General features: G+C 43.8%; 1 protein-coding gene across 2 annotated transcripts; it reads right to left on the reverse strand.

Annotated features, from left to right (window-relative positions):
- Positions 1 to 386: 386 nt before the first annotated feature.
- ZNF789 (zinc finger protein 789) lies at positions 387 to 16099 on the reverse strand. 2 transcript variants are annotated; one of them, XM_079787674.1, is made up of 5 exons: positions 13578 to 16099; positions 12753 to 12830; positions 10114 to 10240; positions 7029 to 7142; positions 387 to 2102 (listed from the first exon to the last, which is right to left on the reverse strand). In XM_079787674.1, exons 1-5 carry the CDS (start codon positions 13665 to 13667, stop codon positions 1090 to 1092), a joined length of 1422 nt encoding a protein of 473 aa, XP_079643800.1. In that variant the 5' UTR covers positions 13668 to 16099; the 3' UTR covers positions 387 to 1089. The 2 variants fall into 2 exon arrangements, with proteins under 2 accessions (XP_079643800.1, XP_079643801.1); XM_079787675.1 differs by lacking the exon at positions 13578 to 16099 and adding an exon at positions 13208 to 13564.
- Between the last annotated feature and the right edge of the window lie 7361 nt (positions 16100 to 23460).

A 23460-nucleotide genomic window follows, 5' to 3' on the forward strand; every position in this document is an offset into this window, starting at 1 on the left:
AACAGTGTACAACAGATGCTTCAGATAACCTATGTGCTCTTCCCAAGGGGAGGGAGATCTGGTTTATATCAAATTCCCATCAAGCACTGTGTAAGGCCTGCTCCCAGGATATTTCATTGTTTTAGAAAAAGCCTGCAAACCAACAGCTGAAGATAGTGCAAGGCAAATGAAACACAGAGGGGCTAAGGCCAAAGGGGCAGGAGCAGGGCACCAACAGCATCTGCTATAAGCACTGACTTAGAACACTTCATAGAATGTAGTAATTTTTTTTGGGGGGGGGGGGGAAGATAAACAATTGTAATAATCTGAACAATAAAGATTTATTAAAAAAATAAAAAACAAAAATAAATAAATTAATTAATTTAAAAAAAAAAGAATGTAGTAATTTTCAACCAGCACACTGCTATGTGGGAAGAATTTTTAAAATATGCAATACCTGACTATTTAGTCAGGGGTGCTGACCTCTTTTCCCTTCGATTGTCAAATAAAAAATGACAACAGAAACACAATAGTAGCTTTCCAGTGTGAATGAATCAAAATTATACCTACTTTTTTGGGCAGATTGGCCAAAAATGTATTTTTTGATGTGCCGCAGAATTTTAGTAACTGGTTTATGTGTACCATGAGATGAAAAATGTTGAAAACCACTATAATAGAACATTAACTTAATTTTATAAAAAATTTTATCCTTAATACCTCACTAGCTACATGTGGCACATACTTTTAAACAGCCTATCAATATCAGGTCATTATTCTGTGTAAAACCAAGAAGGCATTCTTAAATCATTCACAATCTATTAAATGATCCCCAGCCTGGGGGACCACAGAGCAAAGCTATCAAGCCTCCCTTATGCTTTAACTTGACTTGGGGGGAACAAAGGTATAGGGACTCAAGGGAAACGGGATACAACAGCCTATCACATTTTCTATTAAGTAATTCTGCACTACAGCAAGGCTACCTACAAAATGAGGGCCCCCACAGAAAGAAAGAGTTCAGCTCTTGTTTATTAATTTTTGTAAAACAATCTAATTATATATACTTGCAATAGTGACAAGTTCTGGTCTTTAAATTATAGCTTTTCTCATTAGTCACGTAGATACCTGCTCTCTGTGAGTACCCTGATGCTTAACAAAGCTTGTGCGCCAACTGAAAGATTTCCCGCATTTGTCACATCTATAGGGTCTCTCTCCATTATGAATGACCTTGTGTCGATGAAGATTTGACTTAAAACTAAAAGTTTTTCCACATTCTCTACATTCAAATAATTTCCCCTTAGTATGGGTCCTTTGATGCTGAATGAGATCTATATTCCGACCAAATGATTCTCCACATTCACTGCATTTGTGAGCATTCTGTTTACTGTGAATTTGTTGATGGCTCTTAAGGGTTGAGTTCCGAGCAAAGGCTCTTCCACATTCAATGCATTTATGGGGTTTTTCTCCGCTGTGGATTACTTGATGTCGAATCAGAGTTGAATTCTGACTAAATGTTCTTTCACATTCACTACATTTATAGGGTTTTTCTTTGGTATGGATCCTTTTATGTTCAACAAGATATGCCACCTGACGGAAATATTTTCCACATTCATGACATTTATATGGCTTTTCTTGAGGGTGACACTGTTTATGAGTAGTAAGAGCAGACTTCTGTTTGAAGGCTAGCCCACATACGTCACACTCAAAGGGATCCTCTGAAGTGTGAAATCTCTGATGTTGAACAAAATTTGCCTGACGTTTGAAGACTCTTCCACATTCACTGCATTCATAAGATTTTTCATTTGTCAGAATTTGCTTATGCTTCAAAAACAATGATCTCTGATTGAAGGGTTTTCCATACTCATTATATTTGTCCTGCTTCTTACTAGTTTGACCATTCTGATCTTGAAAAAGGTTAAGGTTTTGAAGGAAGTACTCATTGTATTCATTACCAACAGTAGGAAGTGCAACTCTGTAAATGTCCACAAATTTGTTAAATTTAAGTAACTTTTCTGAAGGCATCATGGCCGTCTTCTGCCTTACCACCGATATCCTACATGACTCTGTATTTTCAGAAATTTTCTGCTTTGGAGTTAGCTTTATCATCTGGTATCTGGCTTCAGAACCTAGTAAAATAAAAAGAAAATATATAGCCTTAGCTGGTCTGGCTCGGTGGATAGAGTGTCGGACTACAGAATGAAAGATCCCAGGTTCGATTCCAGTCAAGGGCACATGCCTAGGTTGCGGGCTTGAACCCCCGTGAGGGGCGTGCAGGAGGCAGACAATCAATAATTCTCTCTCATCATTGATGTTTCTATCTCTCCCTCTCCCTTCCTCTCTGAATTCAACAAAAATATATTTTAAAAAAGAAAATATATAGCTGTAACCAGTTTGGCTCAGTGGATAGAGCGTTGGCCTGCAGACTGAAGGGTCCCAGGTTCGATTCCGGTCAAGGGCATGTACCTTGGTTGCGGGCACATCCCCAGTAGGGGCTGTGCAGGAGGCAGCTGATCGATGTTTCTCTCTCATTGATGTTTCTAACACTCTATCCCTCTCCCTTCCTCTCTGTAAAAAATCAGTAAAATATATATTTTTAAAAATCAATATATATAAAAGCCTAAGCGACTGTTAGGACGGGATGACCGGCCAGTAGCTATGATGTGCATTGACCACCAGGGGGCAGATGCTCAACACAGGAGCTACCCCTGGTGGTCAGTGCACTTCCACAGCCAACCTCCTGCGGCCAGCCAACTTCCCCCATTCCCTTCCCCCGGCCAGTCTGCCCCAATTGGCCCTGATCGCTGGCCAGGCCGAGGGACATCACCCATGCACGAATTCGTGCACCAGGCCTCTAGTATGTATATATAAATCACCTGTCCACACAGACGGAAAAACGGGAAAAGAAGCCAACTGCTTGTAATATAAGACACTGAAATGAAGCTAAGAAATGTTCACTTAGTTACATCATCATACTAGAGAGGCCACAATTCTGATTTTCATAGGACTCTCAGCTTTTATAACTGAAAGAGCTCTTAATATTAACCAACCAAAAAATGTACAAGAATGTATTAACCCAGCCAGTGTGGCTCAGTGGTTGAATGTCGACCTCTGAACCAGGAGGTCATGGTTTGATTCCCAGTCAGCATGTGCCCAGGTTGTGGGCTTGATCCCCAGTGGGGGGCAGGCAGAAGGCAGCCCAATCAATGATTCTCTATCACTGATGTTTCTATCCATCTCTCTTCCTCTCCCTTTCTCTCTGAAATCAATAAAAAATATTTTTTAAAAAGTGTGTTAGAAAATAAACTGCAGCTCCAGTCAGACTGCTCCAAAACCGCCAAATCCCAAGCAAAGAGGAGAAAACTGTAGTTCTTGCTGTAGCTCCTGCTGGGTGGCCTCAGACAGTAGCTGACCTGCACCCCATTGGAGATCCAGAAACTAGTGTATCTAGTGGTCTGTGTGAGACGACACCAGATTTCAACTACTCTCATAAGGGAGACATTCAAGAGGCAGACTCAGTGAGCACCACAGCCCTACTGGAACAAGTCCTGCCCCATAAGCGGGTCTCCAGCACAGCAATTCTTCCGTTACAGACACAGCGACCTCACAGCCAATTGGCCTGGAGGTCAATTCCTCCCAGTGACACCAACAACAATGAAGACTTAACTACAACAAGGCTGTACACACAGTCCACAAAGGGGTGCACCAAGAGTGTCCATCTCAGGTAACTGGGAGGCTGACCCATTGAACCATATAGGACACCTAACACACAAAGCTACCCTACCAACTCAGGGAAGCAGCGAAAATGAGGAGACAAGAAAACAGATCACAAACGAAAGAAATGGAGGAGAACAAACAACTGGACATAGAGTTCAAAACCACGGTTATAAGGTTTTTCAAGAATTTCCTAGAAAAGGCCGATAAATTTAACGAGACCCTCAAGGATATGAAAAAGGACCAACTAAAAATTAAACATACACTGACTGAAATAAAAAATATTATACAGAGACCCAACAGCAGACTAAAGGAACGCAAGAATCAAGTCAAAGATTCAGAATACAAAGAGGCAAAGGACACTCCTCCGGAGAAGCAAGAAGAGAAGAGAATCCAGAAAGTTGAAGATAGTGTAAGGAGCCCTGGGACAACTTCAAGCGTACCAACATCAGAATAATGGGGGTGCCAGAAGAAGAGCGAGAGCAAGACACTGAAAACCTATTTGAAGAAATAATGACTGAAAACTTCCCCCACCTGGTGAAAGAAATAGACTTACAAGTCCAGGAAGCGCACAGAACCCCAAACAAAAGGAATCCAAAGAGAACCACACCAAGACACATCATAATTACAATGCCAAGAAAGAGAGAATCTCCCCTGGGTCCAGGGGAAGCTAGATCCCGGGTCCGGGCGAGGCCGTGTGCCCCTGGATCCGGGTGAGGCTGGGTCCCAGGCCCGGGAGAGGCCATGCGCCCCTGGGTCCGGGTGAGGCCATGCGCCCCTGGGTCCAGGTGAAGCTGAATCCTGGGTCTGGGCGAGGCCGTGTGCCCCTGGATCCGGGTGAGGCTGGGTCCTGGGTCCGGGTGAGGCCATGGGCCCCTGGATCCGGGTGAGGCCACGCGACCCTGGGTCTGGGAGAGGCCCCGCGCCCCTGGGTCCGGGTGAGGCCCCGCGCCCCTGGGTCCGGGTGAGGCCACACGACCCTGGGTCCGGGTGAGGCCACATGCCCCTGGGTCCGGGTGAAGCCGTGCCCCTGGGTCCGGCCGAGGCCAAACCAGAGGGAGTTGGACCTGCATTACCACCATTTGTCCACCATCCAGAGCTGAGGGGTCAGTGCCGACATGTTCTCATAAGGAACTGGTGGACATTGATATTGGGTCTCAAAAGAACTGTTGGTCCAGAAAGAAACTCACTACAGACTGATTCATTTGCCTGTCAGCATAACTATTATTGCTCGTCTCACATTCAGTTCTTATAAGTATATCTCTAGTGACACATGATTTCGCTCATCTAGGGGAAATGATGAACAACATAGACTGATGAACAACAACAGAACCAGAAACAAGGAGGCATCGATCGGACTATCGGGCCTCAGAGGGAGGATAGGGGAGGGTGGGGGGAGGGGGGAGAGATCAACCAAAGGTCTTGTGTGCATGCATATGAGCCTAACCAATGGTTAAGTTCAACAGGGGGTTGGGGCATCCGTGGGGAGGGGTGTGGGATGGGAATGGGGGGATGAGGACAAATATGTGACACCTTAATCAATAAAGAAATTAAAAAAAAAAAAAAAAGAAAGAGAGAATCTTACAAGTAGCAAGAGAAAAACAGTTAGTTACCTACAAGGGAGCACCCATACGATTATCAGCTGATTTCTCAACAGAAACTATGCAGGCCAGATGGGAGTGGCAAGAAATATTCAAAGTGATGAATAGCAAGAACCTACAACCAAGATTACTCTACCCAGCAAAGTTATCATTCAGAATGGAAGGGCAGATAAAGAGCTTCACAGATAAGAAAAAGCTAAAGGAGTTCATCACCACCAAACCAGTATTATATGAAATGCTGAAAGGTATTCTTTAAAAAGAGGAAAGAGAAGAAAAAAGTAAAGATAAAAATTATGAACAACAAATACATATCTATCAACAAGTGAATCTAAAACTCAAGTGAATTAAAAATCTGAGGAACAGAATAAACTGGTGAATGTAATAGAATCAGGGGCATAGAATGGGAGTGGATTGATAATTCTCAGGGGGAAAGGGGTGTCTGTGTCGGGGGTATGGGAAGAGACTGGACAAAAATCATACACCTATGGATGAGGACAGCGGGGAAGGGGGGGAGGTAAGGGCAGAGGGTGAGGTGGGAACCGGGTGGAGGGGAGATATGGGGGGAAAAAAGGAGAAACAATTGTAATAATCTGAACAATAAAGATTTATTAAATTAAAAAAAAAGAAATTTAAAAAAAAATGTGTTAGAGAATGTGAGAACAAAGTGAATCCTCACCATTACTGAAAAGCAACTTACTATAGGTACTCAGTAGTGTCACATAAATATAGGGGGGAGAGTATCTTATACTATCTAGATAAACATGTTTTTTAATATATCTGGGAGGAAGAACTCCTTAAAAATGAAGTGTAAGATAGAATAGAAAAGGAACCAGAGAGAAGGTACAAAAGTCAACAAAAGAGAGCAGATGTTCTCAAACAGGGGTGGTTTTACATCCTGGGAGACACTGACAATGTCTGGAGATAATTTTGGTTGTCCCAACTGGGGTGGTGATACTGGCATCTAGGAGGTGGAGGCCAAGAATGCTGCTGAATATCCTACTATGGGCAGGACAGCTCCCCTTCAACAAAGAACTATCTAGCCCAAAATGCCGAAGTGCTTCAACTGAGAAACCTTAGAGTAGAGGGACATGGAAAAGGGTAGAAGCAGCAACAGGAGAGAGTAAGTAGGAACAAGTAGGTACATCAAAAAATACCAAGTAACACAAAAAGCAAAATGAAAGCAAGGGAACAAGAGAAAGGATGAGTAATGAGGGTAGAAGCAAGTAATAGCTAGTATGGCATAAGAGCTGTCAGAAAACACCAGACCAGTGGTTCAGTGAAGTACTTTAATGCAAAAGAGAATGAACTTTGCAAATTCGAAATCAAATCCCAACTAGCAATATTCTGTGTGATAGATTATCTTTTTTAAAAATATATTTTTTATTGAATTTATAGAGGGAGAGGGAGATAGAAACATCAATGATGAGAGAGAATCATTGATTAGCTGCCTCCTGAATGCCCCCGACTGGGGATCGAGCATGTGCCCTTCACAGGAATCAAACCCGGGACCCTTCAGTCTGCAGGCCGACGCTCTGTGTGATAGATATCTTAATCTATTAGTTTCTTCCTCTGGAAAATGGAGCTTATGGTATTACTACTACCTTCAGAGGTCAGTAAGGATGAAGAAGTGAGAGAATGTATGCTAAACACCTGGCTCAGCATTAAGGACACAGAAGGAGCTTCATTAATGTGATTCCCTTCCTCTTTATGGTTTCTGCTTGTCTGGGACTTCTCACCCACCTGGGCAAGCACTACTGGAAGCCCTTCTAGTCCCAGCTCTTGGGAGATCCAGGATCCATGGGTCTTCCCACTGTTCCAGCTGACAGATCACCTCAGGTTTAGGAATCTGAAATCCTATTCATGGGAAGTAAATGGATGTGACGGTTAGTGAGTTACAGAGATGCCCTAGAGCTCAGATTAACCACTTTGTATCTACAGTGGCAAGGAGATAAAGACAACAATCAAAAGGGTTCCTGAAAAAAAAAAAAAGGGTTCCTGAGAATAGAAATCTGCACAATCTTTGTGAAAATCTGACAATCTTTATTGACAACCTGAATGATATTCACACCCTTGGATGTGGTAAACTCACTCTTAGAAATACAGCCTAGCCCAGCCAGCATGGCTCAGTGGTTGAGCATTGACCTATGATCCAGGAGATCATGGGTTTGATTCCTGGTCCGGGCGCATGCGTGGGTTGCAGGCTCAGTCCCCAGTTGGAGGTATGCAGGAGGCAGCCAATCAATGAGTCTCTCTCATCATTGATGTTTATATATATCTCCCTCTCCCTTTCCCTTCCTCTCTGAAATCAATAAAAAATATATATAGGAAAAAAAGAAATACAGCCTAAGGAAAAATTAATGTTCCAGAGATTTTCAGCAGAGTTGCAACAATATAGAACTGGAAATAAATTAAATGTTAATAGGGGAATAATTAAAGTATAGCACATTAATATAACAAAGGGAAAAGTATTAGGCACATATTAAAAATCCATATGTTTAAAAATATTTACTGGGGGTCAATGGGGGAAAAAGGGATATATGTAATACTTTCAACAATAAAGAATTATTTTTTAAAAAAATATTAAAACAGGAAGTGCACCCTGTACATTTTTAAAGCAGAATACAAAACTCATGTAGAGTATAATTCAAAACTCATGTAAAGTATGATCCAAATTTAATGTTTTAAAACTATATGTGTGTGGATATGTACATAGTATACATATATATGAAAAGACTAGGAAAAAGTAAACCAAAATGTTGGCAAGTTATTTCTTTTTTAAAAAAATAAGTATATTTTATTGATTTTTTACAGAGGAAGGAAGAGGGATAGAGAGTTAGAAACATCGATGAGAGAGAAACATCGATCAGCTGCCTCTTGCAAACCCCCCACCGGGGATATACCCACAACCAAGGTACATGCCCTTGACTGGAATCGAACCCGGGACCTTTCAGTCCACAGGCCGACGCTCTATCCACTGAGCCAAACCAGCTAGGGCGGCAAGTTATTTCTGAGCAGTGGGACTTTTATTTTCTACTCTATTACTGAAATATCATTCAATAATACATATATATTAAGAAACTTAAAAGTACCATACCCATTAACTCCAACATTCCAGTCTTTGGAATACTAGTATATCTTGGGGAATAATCAGAAATTTATATAAAGATTTATAGTCAGAAATATCCATTGGAACTTTATCACACAGAAAATGATAAACACACAAATGAATCAACAACTAAAACAAAGCCAAGCTTAACACTCCTGAATGGGAAAATGATTAATTATGGATCATACAATAGATTTACATTAAGATTATTTACTATATTATGGAGGTTTTTAATAGCAGAGGGAAAATTCTGATGCTATAATGTTAAGTTTTAAAGGGGTTACAGAATTATACAAAGAATATGCTCAGTTACATTTAAAAAAATGTTTTTATTGATATTAGAGAGAGAGGGAGAGAGAGAAACATTCATCAGTCACCTCCTACATGCACTCCAACCAGGTCAAACCAACTGAGCCACACTGGGCAAGGCACTCAGCTACATTTTTTAAAGCATAGGGGGAAAATACTGGAAGTAAATATTCCAAAATATTAACAGTATTACCCCTGAATGTTTTCCCTTCCCTTCATGCTTTTCTATACCTTCCATGTATTCAAATATGCTCTTGTAATTTTTAAAAGAAAAAGAATCATAAAAAACCCAGAGGTGGGTAGATAATCCTATGACAGAAACTGTGTCAAGAGTGTCAGTGTGAGGGTCAAGCATGTGTCCCCAGAAAGAAAATTATTTATTCAGGTAACTTCCCCAGTAGGACATTCTGCATTGGCTTAAGAGAAAGGCTGACTCCTGGGAGGAAAGAAGCAGTGAAGGTTCAGAAATAAAGTCAAGTCAGTTAAGAATCATTTCCTGGGCAACGAGTGATGTTGCAAACAAGGAAGGAATCATTTCCAGAAAAGAAATAAGACATTTCAAGAGAATAAGAAGCTAGCCTTTGGGAATCCAATCAGCCACAATCTTTTCAACTCCAAGAAGTCTTATAGATATAGAGGAGGTCAGTGGTGGTGGGAAATGAACTCTAAAACAAAAGGAAACTTCCTCATTTCCAATCCCTTATCTGAAGCCAGATGAGTTTCAGCATTCAGAATTTTTTCAGATTTAGAAAGGGTGACTTTCTATTATATACTACTCCAAAACCTAACAGGGTTTGGAACTGTACCTTTAATCAAGCACATTGATATTTCTGATGCTAAACCTACAGATACAAAAGTCAAATGGGAAAGAAATCCTATATAATAAAAGCCTAATATGCAAATCAACCGAATGGTAGAATGACTGGTTACTATGACACACACTGACCACCAGGAGGCAGGTGCTCAACTAAGGAGCTGCCCCCAGCCCACAGGCCCTAACCCAGCCAAGGCAGGTGCCAACAGGGCCCACCCCCTTCACCCCACCCCCCATTGCCCCGCCAGTCGCCCCGCACAGGGAGGTGACCGGCTGGGATGGTGGGGGCAGGGCCAGAGAGAGGGCGGCGCCAGGCAAGCCAAGGCAGGTGCCAGCAGAGGCCTCCCGAGCACCCGCCAGTTGCCCCACAGATTGCCGGCCATGCCTAGGGACCCTATCCGAATTTTGTGCACCGGGCCTCTAGAAAGGATGATAAATAGCTTCACTTGTAGGATGAAGTCAAGTTTGGCCACTGGATGACCAGGTTGAATCTTATAGCCAAATGCATTATGAAAACATTTCTGGTTTTCAGTGCTTTTTCTGACTTTAGAATTTGTGTAGACACTCAAAGGCAAATCTGTAAGCCAAGTCATTACCCAACAAAATCATGTTTCTGTAATTCTCCAGCATCACATCTCTGTAGAGGTTCTTTTGAGCCCAATCAAGTTTGTTCCACTCTTCTCTGGTGAAGTATATAGCCACATCCTCAAAGGACAGCAACTCCTAAAAACACAGTGTCTAATTATAGCTTCAATTCTGACAATAACTTTGTGAGCTGCTATTATTCTATAGGTCAGGTTTGATTAGATAAAGTGAGTTGGTCAAGTTCATTCAATTAGTAAGTAGATTCAGGGATCAACTTCAGTTTTCCCACACTCAAGCCAGACATCTTATTTTTTCTATGCGAGGGCCAGAAGCTTTTTCTTTAGAGGGTCAGGTTAATATTTTAGGCTTCTCAGGCCCTTTGGTCGCTGCTACAATTATTCAGCTCTGCTAATGTAGCACAAAAGAAAGCCATGGAAAGCAAATGGGCATCACTGTGTTCCAATAAAACTTTACTATCACATCCAGGTCAACTTGCCCAAATCCTGCTCTATACACACAACCCTTTGCAAATGATTTTTCTGCCAGGGCTCGCACAGGGAAGAGATAGCACACTCAAATGAGGTCACTGAGGATAGCTTAGTGTACAGACTAGTCACAAAAGAATGGACAGGCTTCCAACAGGGCCTGCTGAAGCATGTAGGGGCTGGCTCTCCTGGGGAACCATTACTGACTAAGTCTGATGGGGAAAGCAGGGAAAGAATTATTAGAATCTAGAAAGTTGTTGAGAGAAAACAAAGCTGGAACCAGCGTCTTAGAGAAATGCAGCCCAGCAAGGAGGAAGCTGTAGGAATAAGCATCTGACATTAATTTCCTCCAAGCCTCTGGTCCCCTGACTCCCACCATTCCATTGCCAAAAACCAACCAGAAGCCAGAGGGCAAGGGAGCCCAATGATGGTAAATATGAACGTCAGCCTCCCAGGGCACAGACCAAGGTCATGAAGGGTACAGAGTATATCCAGGGGGATCGGGTGTTCAGCACAATGCACGCAGTAGGAGTTTCCATTTGCAAATGTGTGTTCACCTCATGTGGGCCAAGAACAGAAGGTGTCTCATTCATATGCTATTGGAGCTCTTGGAGCAGAGGCCTGGTTGTCTGTTCACTATGCTCCTTTCTCTTATAAGACACTGACTGTGTGGGGTCAGGGGGTGTTTGTGCAGAACAAAGGTGCTCAGTAAGAGAGAATACCCACTCCATCCTGAGAAGCTTCTCACAGCTCTCTTCTGGATACAGATAGCAGAATCTCCCAAATTGCATGGCCTTTCTTACCTCCCCACTGAACCTGACTTCCTCAAGCTCTCTCTCAACACCATCCTAAATGTCCCTCCTTTTATTGCCTTCTGAACCTGACCAACTCAGCTATCTGCATTCTCTATATCTACATGAAGGTTATTAGGTGCTGGGGATGAAATGGTTTAATCTCCTATGAGTTATCTCGTACATTTGGTTTTACAGTTGAGCCCTTAAAGATTCTCAAAAACTCTTGCTCTCATATTCCCCACCAGTGGTACTCTACATATTTATCACTCCTGTTCCTTTAAGAAACGTTTACGGAGCACCAATAAGTTGTTAACCTTCATGCTATTGGCCAGTAATAAATATAAGGTTACAACTCAGGCTGTGAACTGCTCAACTCTATATAATAAAAGTGGTGTGACGGGGCCCCCTCGAGTTGCTAAGTGCACGTCTGTACAACCCTATAGCAGCCCTGGTCCCTGCTTCAGGAAGTGAACCATTCAGTGGAGGAAGATGGAGAAATCAACATGGGAATGATCCAGTGGTCAACACCCATGGGAGGTAATTAGAGGGAGCTGTGAGGAGAGGGAGCTCACCTTCCCTTTCAGAAGGCACTGCCAGTTATGTCTCAGAAATAGCCCATGGGGCACATGCTCTTTAACTCCTCTCGTATTCCCACCACCTCCCCTAGACATTACCTACATTTTTACTAATCCCTCTTCTCCCTCAGAGGAAGAGGTTGCCCTTCTAGTAATCCCTCCTTCTCTGCTATTGATTCCATTCTCTCCTGTCTCTGCCAGGGTCTGAATCCAATGATGATGATGATGATGAGTCTTCCTTTTCTTTATCTTTCCTCTCTTTCCCCTTGTGATATTGTGATTTACAGTTTAAAAAAAAAAAAGTATATTTGGTCTTCATCCCTGTTTCTCACACAGAGTTCCTAAAACTCCTGGAATTTCCTAAAGGAATAACACCAAATGAGCAACTTTTAATATTTGATCTTTTGTCCTTGGTTTCTGAGATAGGTCCAGAGCCATAAAGGTAAAAGGCATGTCTTGTTACTCATAATAATTTTCTTGCCCTAACCGGTTTGGCTCAGTGGATAGAGCGTCGGCCTGCGGACTCAAGGGTCCCAGGTTCGATTCCGGTCAAGGGCATGTACCTTGGTTGCAGGCACATACCCAGTGGGGGGTGTGCAGGAGGCAGCTGATCGATGTTTCTCTCTCATTGATGTTTCTAACTCTCTATCCCTCTCCCTTCCTCTCTGTAAGAAAAAAAAATCCAATAAAATATATTTAAAAAACAACATAATAACGTTCTTCCACCACACGTGAGATTATGTTAAGAGATGAACTTTAGAAAGTCCCTAAAAATGGCAGAACAACCACAGCTCACCTTCCATGGGGCTGTCAGGAACACAGCTGCCATGGCCTGGTTTCTAAGATGGGGCAGGATCCTGGCCACCAGGCTAAGCTGAAAGAGAAAAAACAAAAGGTAAGGAGGGAGGCCAGTACACATTTGAACCTCTCTCACTAGGCAACTCTTGGGATTCCAACAGGGCCAATAAACCTCAGCTAACACAAAGTCACTATTAATGTTGGAATATGTGATAGAAATGAAAGGAGCGACTAGAATAGTTTTTTTTTTTTTTAGTAATTTCTGAAGCTAGGTCCATTTTCAAAGCTAGTCAAAAGAACCTGTGGCCCAGCCTCCTCCCCTTCTCCCTAGAATATGTTCTGCAGTACCTCATTATAAAAATAGCACTCTGTCAGCAGATGAGTGGATTAAAAGCCTGTGGTACATCTACACAATGGAATACTATGCTGCTGTAAAAAAGAAGGAACCCTTACCATTTGCAAAGCATGGATGGACCTGAAGAGCATTATGCTAACAGAAATAAGCCGGAGAAAGTTAACTATCACATGATCTCACTCATTTGTGGAATATAATGAACAACATAAACTGATGAACAAAAATAGATCCAGAGACCCAGAAATATCGAACAGACCGTCCGCCAAACCTCAGAGGGAAGGCAGGGGATGGTGGGGGGGTGGGGGTGGGGTAAGAGATCAGCCAAAGGACTTGTAGCCATGCATATGAGCATGACCAAAGGACACAGACCAATGAGAGTGGGCAGGGAGAGGTCAATGGGGGGGGGGGGGGGAGGAAACATATGTAAAACTTTCAACAATAAAGAATTAAAAAATATAGCACTCTTACCTGCAACCTGCAGCAACCAGCCCAGAACTCAAACCACAACCAATGCAGCCACAGGCCCCAAATCAGGACTTGGTCCATATCTGCCACCATATCCCTAACATTTAGGTCCCTTCTTCAACTGAGAAGGACCGACAGAGAAAGCCAAGCATGCTCCCCGCTGCCCAACCACATAGAATGTCCCACTTATATTAACTTAACCTGCTCCAGGCTTCTCAAGCCAACCACCTCCAAACTGGGCATATTTCAGCTTTTCCTTTTTTCCCACCATAAAGCTTTCCGGTCCCTGACTGTGAGTCTCTACCAAACACAAGTGATGGTGGCTGACTCCCTTGCTAAAGCAATGCTCTGAATAAAGAGCCTTTGTTCTCATTTGGGTGGTTTTCATTTACTTCTACATCATACAGAATCAGCTCACAGAGTGTAAAAATTATTTTAGGGCGGTTATCAGGCTACATATTATACACAAAGAAGTAATCATTGTCAAAAAGAAATTCAGCTTTACTTGATATGGATAATTTTATTGAGCAAGAAAACAAACCACAAACATGGAGACTTCAAAACTCAAGGTGTTAAGAAGCTGGGCTCTCAGCAGTTACTGCTCAGCTTATGAAGCATGTGAGGGGTAGCAGAATACACCACCCCAAAATATGCTCCTTTGGAGTGTTGATTATTTTGAGCTGCAGGCACTTGAAAACCAGCAAATGCAAAGAGAGGCTTTCTATGAACTCCCTTTATCTTCCTAAAGACAGATCCTCCAAAAGGAACTCAACTGTCACAAATACCTCCCAGGAGTTTCATCCACCAGGGAAGACTGACTCTTATCACAAGAGAGGGGACTGGGAAACTTTAACACAAACCATCAGACCTCCCATATATTCTTCTAAGGGCCCACTCACCTTTCTAAAAACCTTTTACTCTCCTCCAAAAGGCCTACATTCTCCATCCCCTTTCCCTATTAAGATGGGAAAAGCCTGAATTCTAAGGCAATCCAGGAGTTACTAATTTTTCCCTGGGTATCTCCATATATTCATGAGGTACACATGTTAATAAACTTGTTTGTTTTTCTCTGAATCTTTTATTCAGTTAACTCAGAAGGGAAGAGAGAAAATTACTTTTCTCCCCCCAGACATGAAGGAAGAAGTACCTTGTTTTCTGTTGTGACTGGTTACTAGAAACTGACATTTCTTTTAGAGCACTAGTAATGTACAAGTTTAATTTTGTTGTTAATCCTCACCCGAGGATATTTTTCCATTGACTTAAAAATGTATATATTTTATTGATTTTTTTTACAGAGAGGAAGAGAGAGTTAGAAACATCAATGAGAGAGAGAAACATCCATCAGCTGCCTCCTGCACACTCCCCACTGGGGATGTGCCTGCAACCAAGGTACATGCCCTTGACCGGAATCGAACCCGGGACCCTTGAGTCCGCAGGCCGACGCTCTATCCACTGAGCCAAACCGGTTAGGACTGATTTTTTTTTTTTTTTAAGAGAGTGGAAGGTACGGGGGAGGAGGGAGGGAAGGAGGGGAGACACATCTATGTCTCTCTCAGAGATTGGTTGCCTCTCGCGCACCACCCTGACCATCCCTGGGGATTGAATCTGCGCGGCCTGACGCTCTAACCACTGAGCCACTCCGGCCAGGGCCAAGTTTACTTCTTTGTAGCTGATTGGCTGAGAAGATGCAAGGTCACCCAACCTAAGAAAGCTTAACTTTCATTTAAGGACAGAGTGAGCATTTGGGGGGCAATTAGGACAGTTTAAGTTTGGGTTCCCTAGCTATGGGTGGTTGGCCTATACCCAAACTGTGACCTTCATTTTAGCTTTTTTTTTCCTTTTCTTTTTTAACAGAAATTCAATATTGTTACTCAGGGAGTACACACGTGATGCGTGCGATACAGGTGATTTCTATTTCTTGTGCTTTCCCAGTTACCGGTGAACCTTGCTTTTTGAGCAGGTGCATTTCAAAGCCCCTCACACATCACTCAGGTTCCTAAAAACGCGGTGCCTCGGAAGCAGGAGGGCTCTCCAATAACGCCCTGATCACGGCTCCGACGCTGCAGGAGGGACCTCAACCGCTTCATTATCTACTGTGAACGCTGTACTTGTGGAACTCAGAATCTAAAATACCCCTTCACAATGTGAACCCCTTAAACTCTTCATCACCTCTCGTTTCCCCCTATAAGAAAACCTAACCAAGCAATAGCACCAACCCGGCAATCCATCACCAGACTCCGCTCTTCCTTAACGCTAAAGTGACTGCGCAGAACATGCTCTAAAGTTGGCGTCTTCAGGAAGACGCTGAGTAAATGCCCTGTGACCTCCCAGAAAGCAGGGTGGGTGGGGTGGGGTGCGGTGAGGGGTCTCCCGAGCCCTGACACCGTCCGTGGCGGAGCTGCCGTGACTTCCCCGCGGCACCCACTCCTCCCATCACAGTAGCTTCTTTCTCCCCAAACCTGCTTGGCGCCCGCTCCAGGAAGTCCTAGGCGTCCACGGGCAGCGACCGTGTGGGCTGGGCTCCCCTCGCGAGGTTCCGGCCCCGCCCCGGGGTCTGGTCGGCGACTCCATTAATCCCCAACGGAGGGCGCTAACCCGAAAGATTCCCGGGTCTCTCCCTCGCCGACTCGCGCGCGCCGAGTAGAGCAATCCCGCCTGCGTGCCCTCTAGGAAACGCGGAGGCTTCGCAACTCTATGGTCGGGCTACCTGTGCCGCGGCCTCAAGTCCCAAGCACCCCCGCGCCTCCGACTGGGCCAATCCGCGGGACTGCCAGACCCCGCCCCTGGCTGCCCTGAAGCTGGTCAGGACCGCCTGGGGGGCTTTAGGAATTCCATTGCTAAGACCACGCCTTCCACACCACTTGTCTCAGAAGGTCGAGGGGTGGGCCCTCGTGCAACTGGGTATTTTTTAAAAGCTTTTCTTGTGAGTCTAATGTAGAGTGACTAACTTTTTAGAGAGCCAACCCTCAATACGGTCATACCTGAGAAAAAAACAAAATGAACATAATATGTTGAATTATTATACACATGTGTGTTATTACTTTAACATAACAATATTTAAAATAGGTGTTTATCTGAAAGTATGTTATTTGAAGTTACTTTTCTGTTATAGGAATGGTGTTACTTAAACAAAGCAGCTGTGAAGATGACAAAAGGAAAACCTCATCAAAATGGACTCCAGAAGCCACTCACTCACCACAGCAGGAAGAAGCTTACTTTACTCCCCTGGATGAGGAGTAAGGTTTTCTCCTTACCTGGCAACAACTCAACCAATGGGAAGCTGCCATAATCCCAACCACTCCTTCTCCTCCAATGAACTTATGTTCAAAACTACACTACCTCTCCCAACTTCCAACTTTTCTTTATAAAAACACCCTCATCTCCTTTGTTCTCCACATTTACCTATGTTTTGCCATAGTTTGTAAGTCCCAAATTGTTATTCCCGAAAAAAACTCGAATTTTCTATCTAAACCCTTTATCTTTTTGTTTTGAAGGTTGACACACACAGGACTAAACAACAGTGGCAATTAATTGTAGAACTAATTAAAAAAATTTTTTAATCCTCATCTGAGAATATTTTTCCCATTTAATTTTTTTTTTTCACAGAGTGGAAAGGAGAGGTAAAGACAGAGAAATATCAAATGCTTGGTTGCCTCCTACACCACCCCAACTGGGCTGGGGATGGAGCCCTTGACCAGAATTGAACCCAGGACTCTTCAGTCCAAAGGCTGACTCTCTATCCACTGAGCCAAACTGGCTAGGGCAATAGGATTCCATATGTTTAGTAAAGAAAAAAAGTAAGAGAATATAGATTTCTTTTTAAAAACTCTTTTAGGCGCCCCCGGGTCCGGGTGAGGCCGCGCGCCCCTGAGTCCGGGTGAGGCTGCACCCCTGGGTCCGGGCGAGACCAAACCAGAGGGAGTCGGACCTGCATTACCACCATTTGTCCACCATCCAGAGCTGAAAAGTCAGTGCCGACAGGAATGTGGATGGGTTAGGACAAAGTTAATCTAAGAAAAAGCTTAGGCCATGTATAGAAAAGAACTCACAGGAGTGATGTCTGAACCTATAGCTTGTGCTTTGAATGTTTGCACCCAAGTGAACAATACTGGTACTCCAAACCTTGAGAAAACAATCGAATGTAAAAATGGCTTAGGACACCTCACGCACTAGAATCAGGGCTGTCGTGACTGGTGTGAAGATGGGTTGTCCCCTCCTCTCTCCTCTATCGAGTGTAGACACTTGGAGCCCCAGAGTCATCCTGTGTAAGCTCCAGACAGCATCCTACACACTCCTCTCCCCCAGAGTCCAGCTCCAAAAAGCTCATGATGGTCAAGGGGGGCAGGATGACTGGGCAGGAAGGTCACTTGTATAATGCCTCCTGGGGGTATACTCCTCTGATGTCCTGCTCAATCTCACCAGCTTTTGCACGGAAGTGGCTCCTGGGACACACTCAGCACTGGGTTTCTGCCCTAGGGGCTTCAGATGAAGGAATTTTGTGTGTCTGCATAAGTGACTGTGTGTGTATATTCTCAGCCAATAGCTTTCATGCTGTTGGGGAGAGGGATTTCCTCCCTGCTTCTACCATTCTTTAGTTCTTAAGGCTGCACTAATAATAAAACGATAAAATTAACACAAGGTTAGAGTAACAACAGGAAGAAAACGAATACAACACATGCACACAGAACTTCAATATGATGCTCAGATCATAAATGAGGCTCAAAGAAGTGATTGAACCAGGCACTTTTTTATACTTTTTAGACAAAGAACAATAAATTTGTTATAAATTGATAGGATAAAGAAATATATTTTTATTAGAAAGGAATCTAAGCAAGGTTTGAGTATTTGTTAGTGAAAAACATAAAGTAGTGAATTAGAAAAAGAGACCGTAGATTTTATTACTCAGACTCTTCCGCTCGGAGTTAATTCTGGTCACATGAGGTGTCTCCCAGTTGTGGCGAGAACACCTTTCACCTGGAAGGTTTAGTTCCTGCAGTCAAGGAGACAGAGGAAGGTCAAGGTACCCTTCTGGCACCAGCTGCTGGTCAAAAACTTTAGTTCAAAGTACTCAATATCTCCCCTACCCCCTAGGGTTGGACTCTGTTTATTTTTTTTTACTTTTATTTTTTTTAATTTCTTTATTGATTAAGGTGTCACATATTTGTCCTCATCCCCCCATTCCCATCCCACACCCCTCCCCATGGATGCCCCAACCCCCTGTTGAACTTAACCATTGGTTAGGCTCTTATGCATGCACACAAGACCTTTGGTTGATCTCTCCCTTCTCCCCCCACCCTCCCCTCTCCTCCCTCTGAGGCCCGATAGTCCGATCGGTGCCTCCTTGTTTCTGGTTCTGTTCTTGTTCATCAGTCCATGTTGTTCATCATTTCCCCTAGATGAGCGAAATCATGTGTCACTAGAGATGTACTTATAAGAATTGAATGTGCGACGGGCAATAATAGTTATGTTGACAGGCAAAAAATCAGTCTGTAGTGAGTTTCTTTCTGGACCAACAGTTCTTTTGAGACCCAATATCAATGTCCACCAGTTCCTTATGAGTACATGTCGGCACTGACCCCTCAGCTCTGGATGGTGGACAAATGGTGATAATGCAGGTCCGACTCCCTCTGGTTTGGTCTCGGCCGGACCCAGGGGGGGCACGGCTTCACCCGGACCCGGGACCCAGGCTCACCTGGATCCAGGGGCCCACGGCCTCACCCGGACCCGGGACCCAGGCTCACCCAGATCCAGGGGCCCGCGGCCTCACCCGGACCCGGGACCCAGGCTCACCCGGATCCAGGGGTGTTTATTTTTTATTTATATTTTATTATACAGATTTCAGGTGCACAATTTCATAACACATCATCTGTACACTGTATAGTGTGTTCACCACCCTAAGTCAAGTCTCCTTCCATCGCCATTTGTCCCCCCATACCATTCTCCACCCCCACGCTCCCTGGCAATCACCACACTGTTTTCCTTCTATTTTTTTTAAATATATTTTTATTGATTTCAGAGAGGAAGGAAGAGGGAGAGAGAGATAGAAACATCCACGATGAGTGAGAATCATGGATCGGCTGCCCCCTGCAAGTCCCCCACTGGGGATCAAACCCACAACCCAGGCATGTGCCCTTGACCAGAATCGAACCCGGGACCTTTCAGTTCGCAGGCAGATGCTCTATCCACTGAGCCAAACTAGCTAGGGCCACCACACTGTTTTCCATGTCCATGCATTTTTTTTTTCTTTTATGCTCAATCCCTCACCTCCCTCATTATTTCTTTATGGGATATTTTGGGGGCAGCCCTTCTTTGGCCCTGACAGTACCTACAATGTTCTAGGCTTTCTGGTGTGCCTCTTAAAGCAGCATGTCTTTCATAATGACACCAGAAAATATTTCTGATTAGACCATGGTGCTTTCATGCTGGTTGCCTCTGCCCTGTTCCTCCTCTGCATGGAGAAGCTGCAGAAAGCTCCCAGGTTAGGGAGACCCAGAAAAGCCAACTTCAGTAGGTTGTATTGCTGGAACACCAAGAAAAAAATCTTTCTTGGGTTATCTGTTCCCACAGGAATGGGAGCAGAGAGCTAGTAGGACTTCACTTCCAATTATGAAACAAGTCAATGATTGTTGAGACTCTGCAGAGACTAGTCAGAACTGTTTGAAACTTTCTAGAGATAATCAGTTGATGAGACTGCGATGGGGGTGACTTGGAAGGGCTGGAGAACATGATGATGACACATTTTTTTTCTGCCTAAAGAGGCATTTCTTAGTGTCTCAGTTCTTGAAAATAAATGCCACCATCATGAAGTGGGTCAATCTCCAAACTGTTCATCTAAGGCTGAGATGCTCTGCCATGAGTGATGCACTGAGCTGGAGGGACTGACCAGGGTGGGCACAAGTGCAGATGTTGGGCAGAGCTGCTGATCAAGAACCATGGGTGCTGTCAAGATACTGTAAACACCTTGAGGTGGTTGCAAATCAAGAGCTAGAAAATGCATGGAGAGAGGGCTCATTGCACTTATATATGATTCCACAACCTTCACAACCCAGAAAAATGTACACACCTGTATGACAGCAGTTCTCTAACCAGAGCAAAACTATGATCCCATAAATATACAGTTGTGACCTCAGGTACCACCCATTCCAAAATTTCCATCTTAAAAGTAGAGAACCTGTGACAAAATGAAATGGTTGTCCATGGTCACACTGCAATTCAAAATTTGAAAATAGGCACAAAAGGATGGATGAAGATTGGGTGCCCATCACCTATTATAAATCCAGCAAGACATAATCTTTCTTACTCTTCTTTCACAAAAAGCAGGCACATTATTTGGTGGCTTCCTTGTGCTACCCTAAGGGAAATGCTAGGAGCTGCAGACCTTGCGTGTCTGAGGGTCTGGCCACTGTAATCAAATTCTAGGTCATCTCTTTAGTGTCTAGGAAAATCAATCAATCAATCAATCGATCAGCAAAGGTTTTTTTTCTGTGCCTATAGCACCATCTGGTGGCTAATTGGATAATAACATGTTCTCTAATATTTGTAAAATGTGATGTCATGATTTAGGGTCTAGGCCAGGTACCTCTTGGGGAAACTTCTATTCAATTAGAGCACACCTGGGGAATTCCCCAAGTGCAAACATTCGGAAAACTAAAATACAACTTCAATGTAAGTTCCCTGCGATTGAATTTGTCTCTTTTGTCCAGGTTGTGGTTCCAGTGACCATACATGTGAGCATACCAGTATACCTATAATAGGTGGTCACTAAACACTATCTATTCTCTACCCAGCAGCTTGGGTCATTGTTCAGGTATGTTCATTTGATCATGTCTTAACCTTCACTGGCTCCCCATTTCCCTTAATTGATAAGCTGCACTCTTCACCCAGCATTCAAAACATTTTGTGTTCTGATCCCTGCTTGCCTCTCCAGATTCATCTGTAATCTTCATCATATTTTATTCTTTATTACCAAATTTACAGAACTCAAAATTTAACATTTTGACCATTTAAAAAGTATTTTTATTGATTTTTAGAGAGAGAGGGAGAGGGAAAGAAAGAAACATTGCTGTAAGAGTATAACATCGACTGGCTGCCTCAAGCCACAACCCAGGCATGTGCTCTGACCGAGAATGGAACCAGCAACCTTTTGGTGCACAGAATAACGCCCAAGCAACTGAGCCACACCGGCCAGGGCCATTTTAACCATTTTTAAATGTACAATTCAGTGGCATTAAGTCCATTCACAATGTTGTGCAACCATCACCACTATCCATTTCCAAAACATTGTCACCATCCCAAACATTAACTTGTAGCCATTAAACGTTAACTTCCCAAACTTACCACATGGCTCTAGCCCTTTATGCCTTTGCAGTGCCTGGTGCCTGGTGTGCCCTTGGACACTTTGTTCACTTAACTACTTCTTTATTTTTTTCAAAAACCAGCACAGATGAAGTCCTCTTCTTTGAAGTCCTCCCAGGCCTCCCTCTCACTAAAAGTCCATGGCTCCCTGCTGTACACATATCTATTGCTGTGCTCACATCTGTCTACACATTTATCTCCTGTACAATACCAGAGATCCTAGAGCTCAGAGACCATGTCTGACTGATTTCTATGTCCTAGTGGCCAGTACATATCAGTATGTGTTTGGTAAATGAATAAATGGCTAAGAGTTTCATAACTCCCCATCCCACTTTCCTGGCGAAGTTATCAGTTTACCGGTCCAATTCCTACACAGTTCTTAATCCTTTATTTGTGTTGTAAGCGGCAGGAACAGTACCAGGTGTCTGACGGGTGGGGTTAGACCAAATCTGGGTTCAGCAACCTCGGTACTTGGGTTCTGGCTAGGAAAGAATTCAGAGACAAGACCCAAACTGTAAGAGGACATTTATTTGGTAAATCAAGAGGTAGAAAAAGTAATTCCTGGAATAGACTTAGGGAGACAAGTTGTGGAGGCAAAAGAAAGGTCCTTGGAGCCTGGAAGTGAGGAAGCGAATGGTAATGTGCCTGGGGCAGGGAGGGGGTGGGGAAAAGGAAAGGGAAAGGCCAGGTGTGCTCTGGGGAGGAAGAGAGCACTGGGTCCTCCCTAGGAATGTTAAGGTGGGTATTTTAGGGGAGGTCCCAGGGGAAGATCTCAATAGGATATTCAGCAGTCTTCCAGGTGTGTCTTTTCAGGGTCGTGGTCGCTACTGATTGATTGGCTGGCACCAGGGCAGGGAGTCATTATTCAAAGCAGCTAGTCCTGACGTCAGCTGCCAGCCGGGGCTGGTTTTGTTGCTTATCTGGGCCTGGAGCTAAAATACAACTGAGGCACAGATGTTATCTCTAGGGAGGAAAGGTCAGGAAGTCCAAATTGAATAATGAGCTATACGCTAAGGGGAAGGAGAAGTCACCGTGGGGGCGAGGTCCCACCCTGCAATAGATTGTCACCCGGGGCTTTCTAACCTGGTGACCTTCTGTACCTGGCCCAGGGTCCTTTCTCTAACTGCCTACCACATTTTCACACACACTGTTTCATTTAATCCCTAGCACAAGGATGCCAAGTAAGCAAGCATTACATCCCTATTTTACAGAGAAGGAAACTGAGATTCAGAGTATGGAATCACACCCACGTCAGAATTGCTTAACCAGCAACAATGGTGAACGCAGCCTTTACACACACACACACACACACACACACACGGTCATGTGAACCCTAAGGTCTTGCATACCCAGCCCAGAGCTGGAACACACAGGGGTACTCTTGAATCAAACCTACTTGTAATTTAAACCTGGATGAACACGTTTCCTGGTGACTGGGAATTCCTTAAGAATCGGAGCTCATCTCCCATCCAGTCCAGTTGATATGCTCAAGGTGACAGAGTAAGAAAGCCAGGATACTCTTTTCCTTCCA

The sequence above is a fragment of the Cnephaeus nilssonii genome, assembly GCF_951640355.1.
Source record: "Cnephaeus nilssonii genome assembly, chromosome: 2".
Classification (NCBI taxonomy): domain Eukaryota; kingdom Metazoa; phylum Chordata; class Mammalia; order Chiroptera; family Vespertilionidae; genus Cnephaeus; species Cnephaeus nilssonii.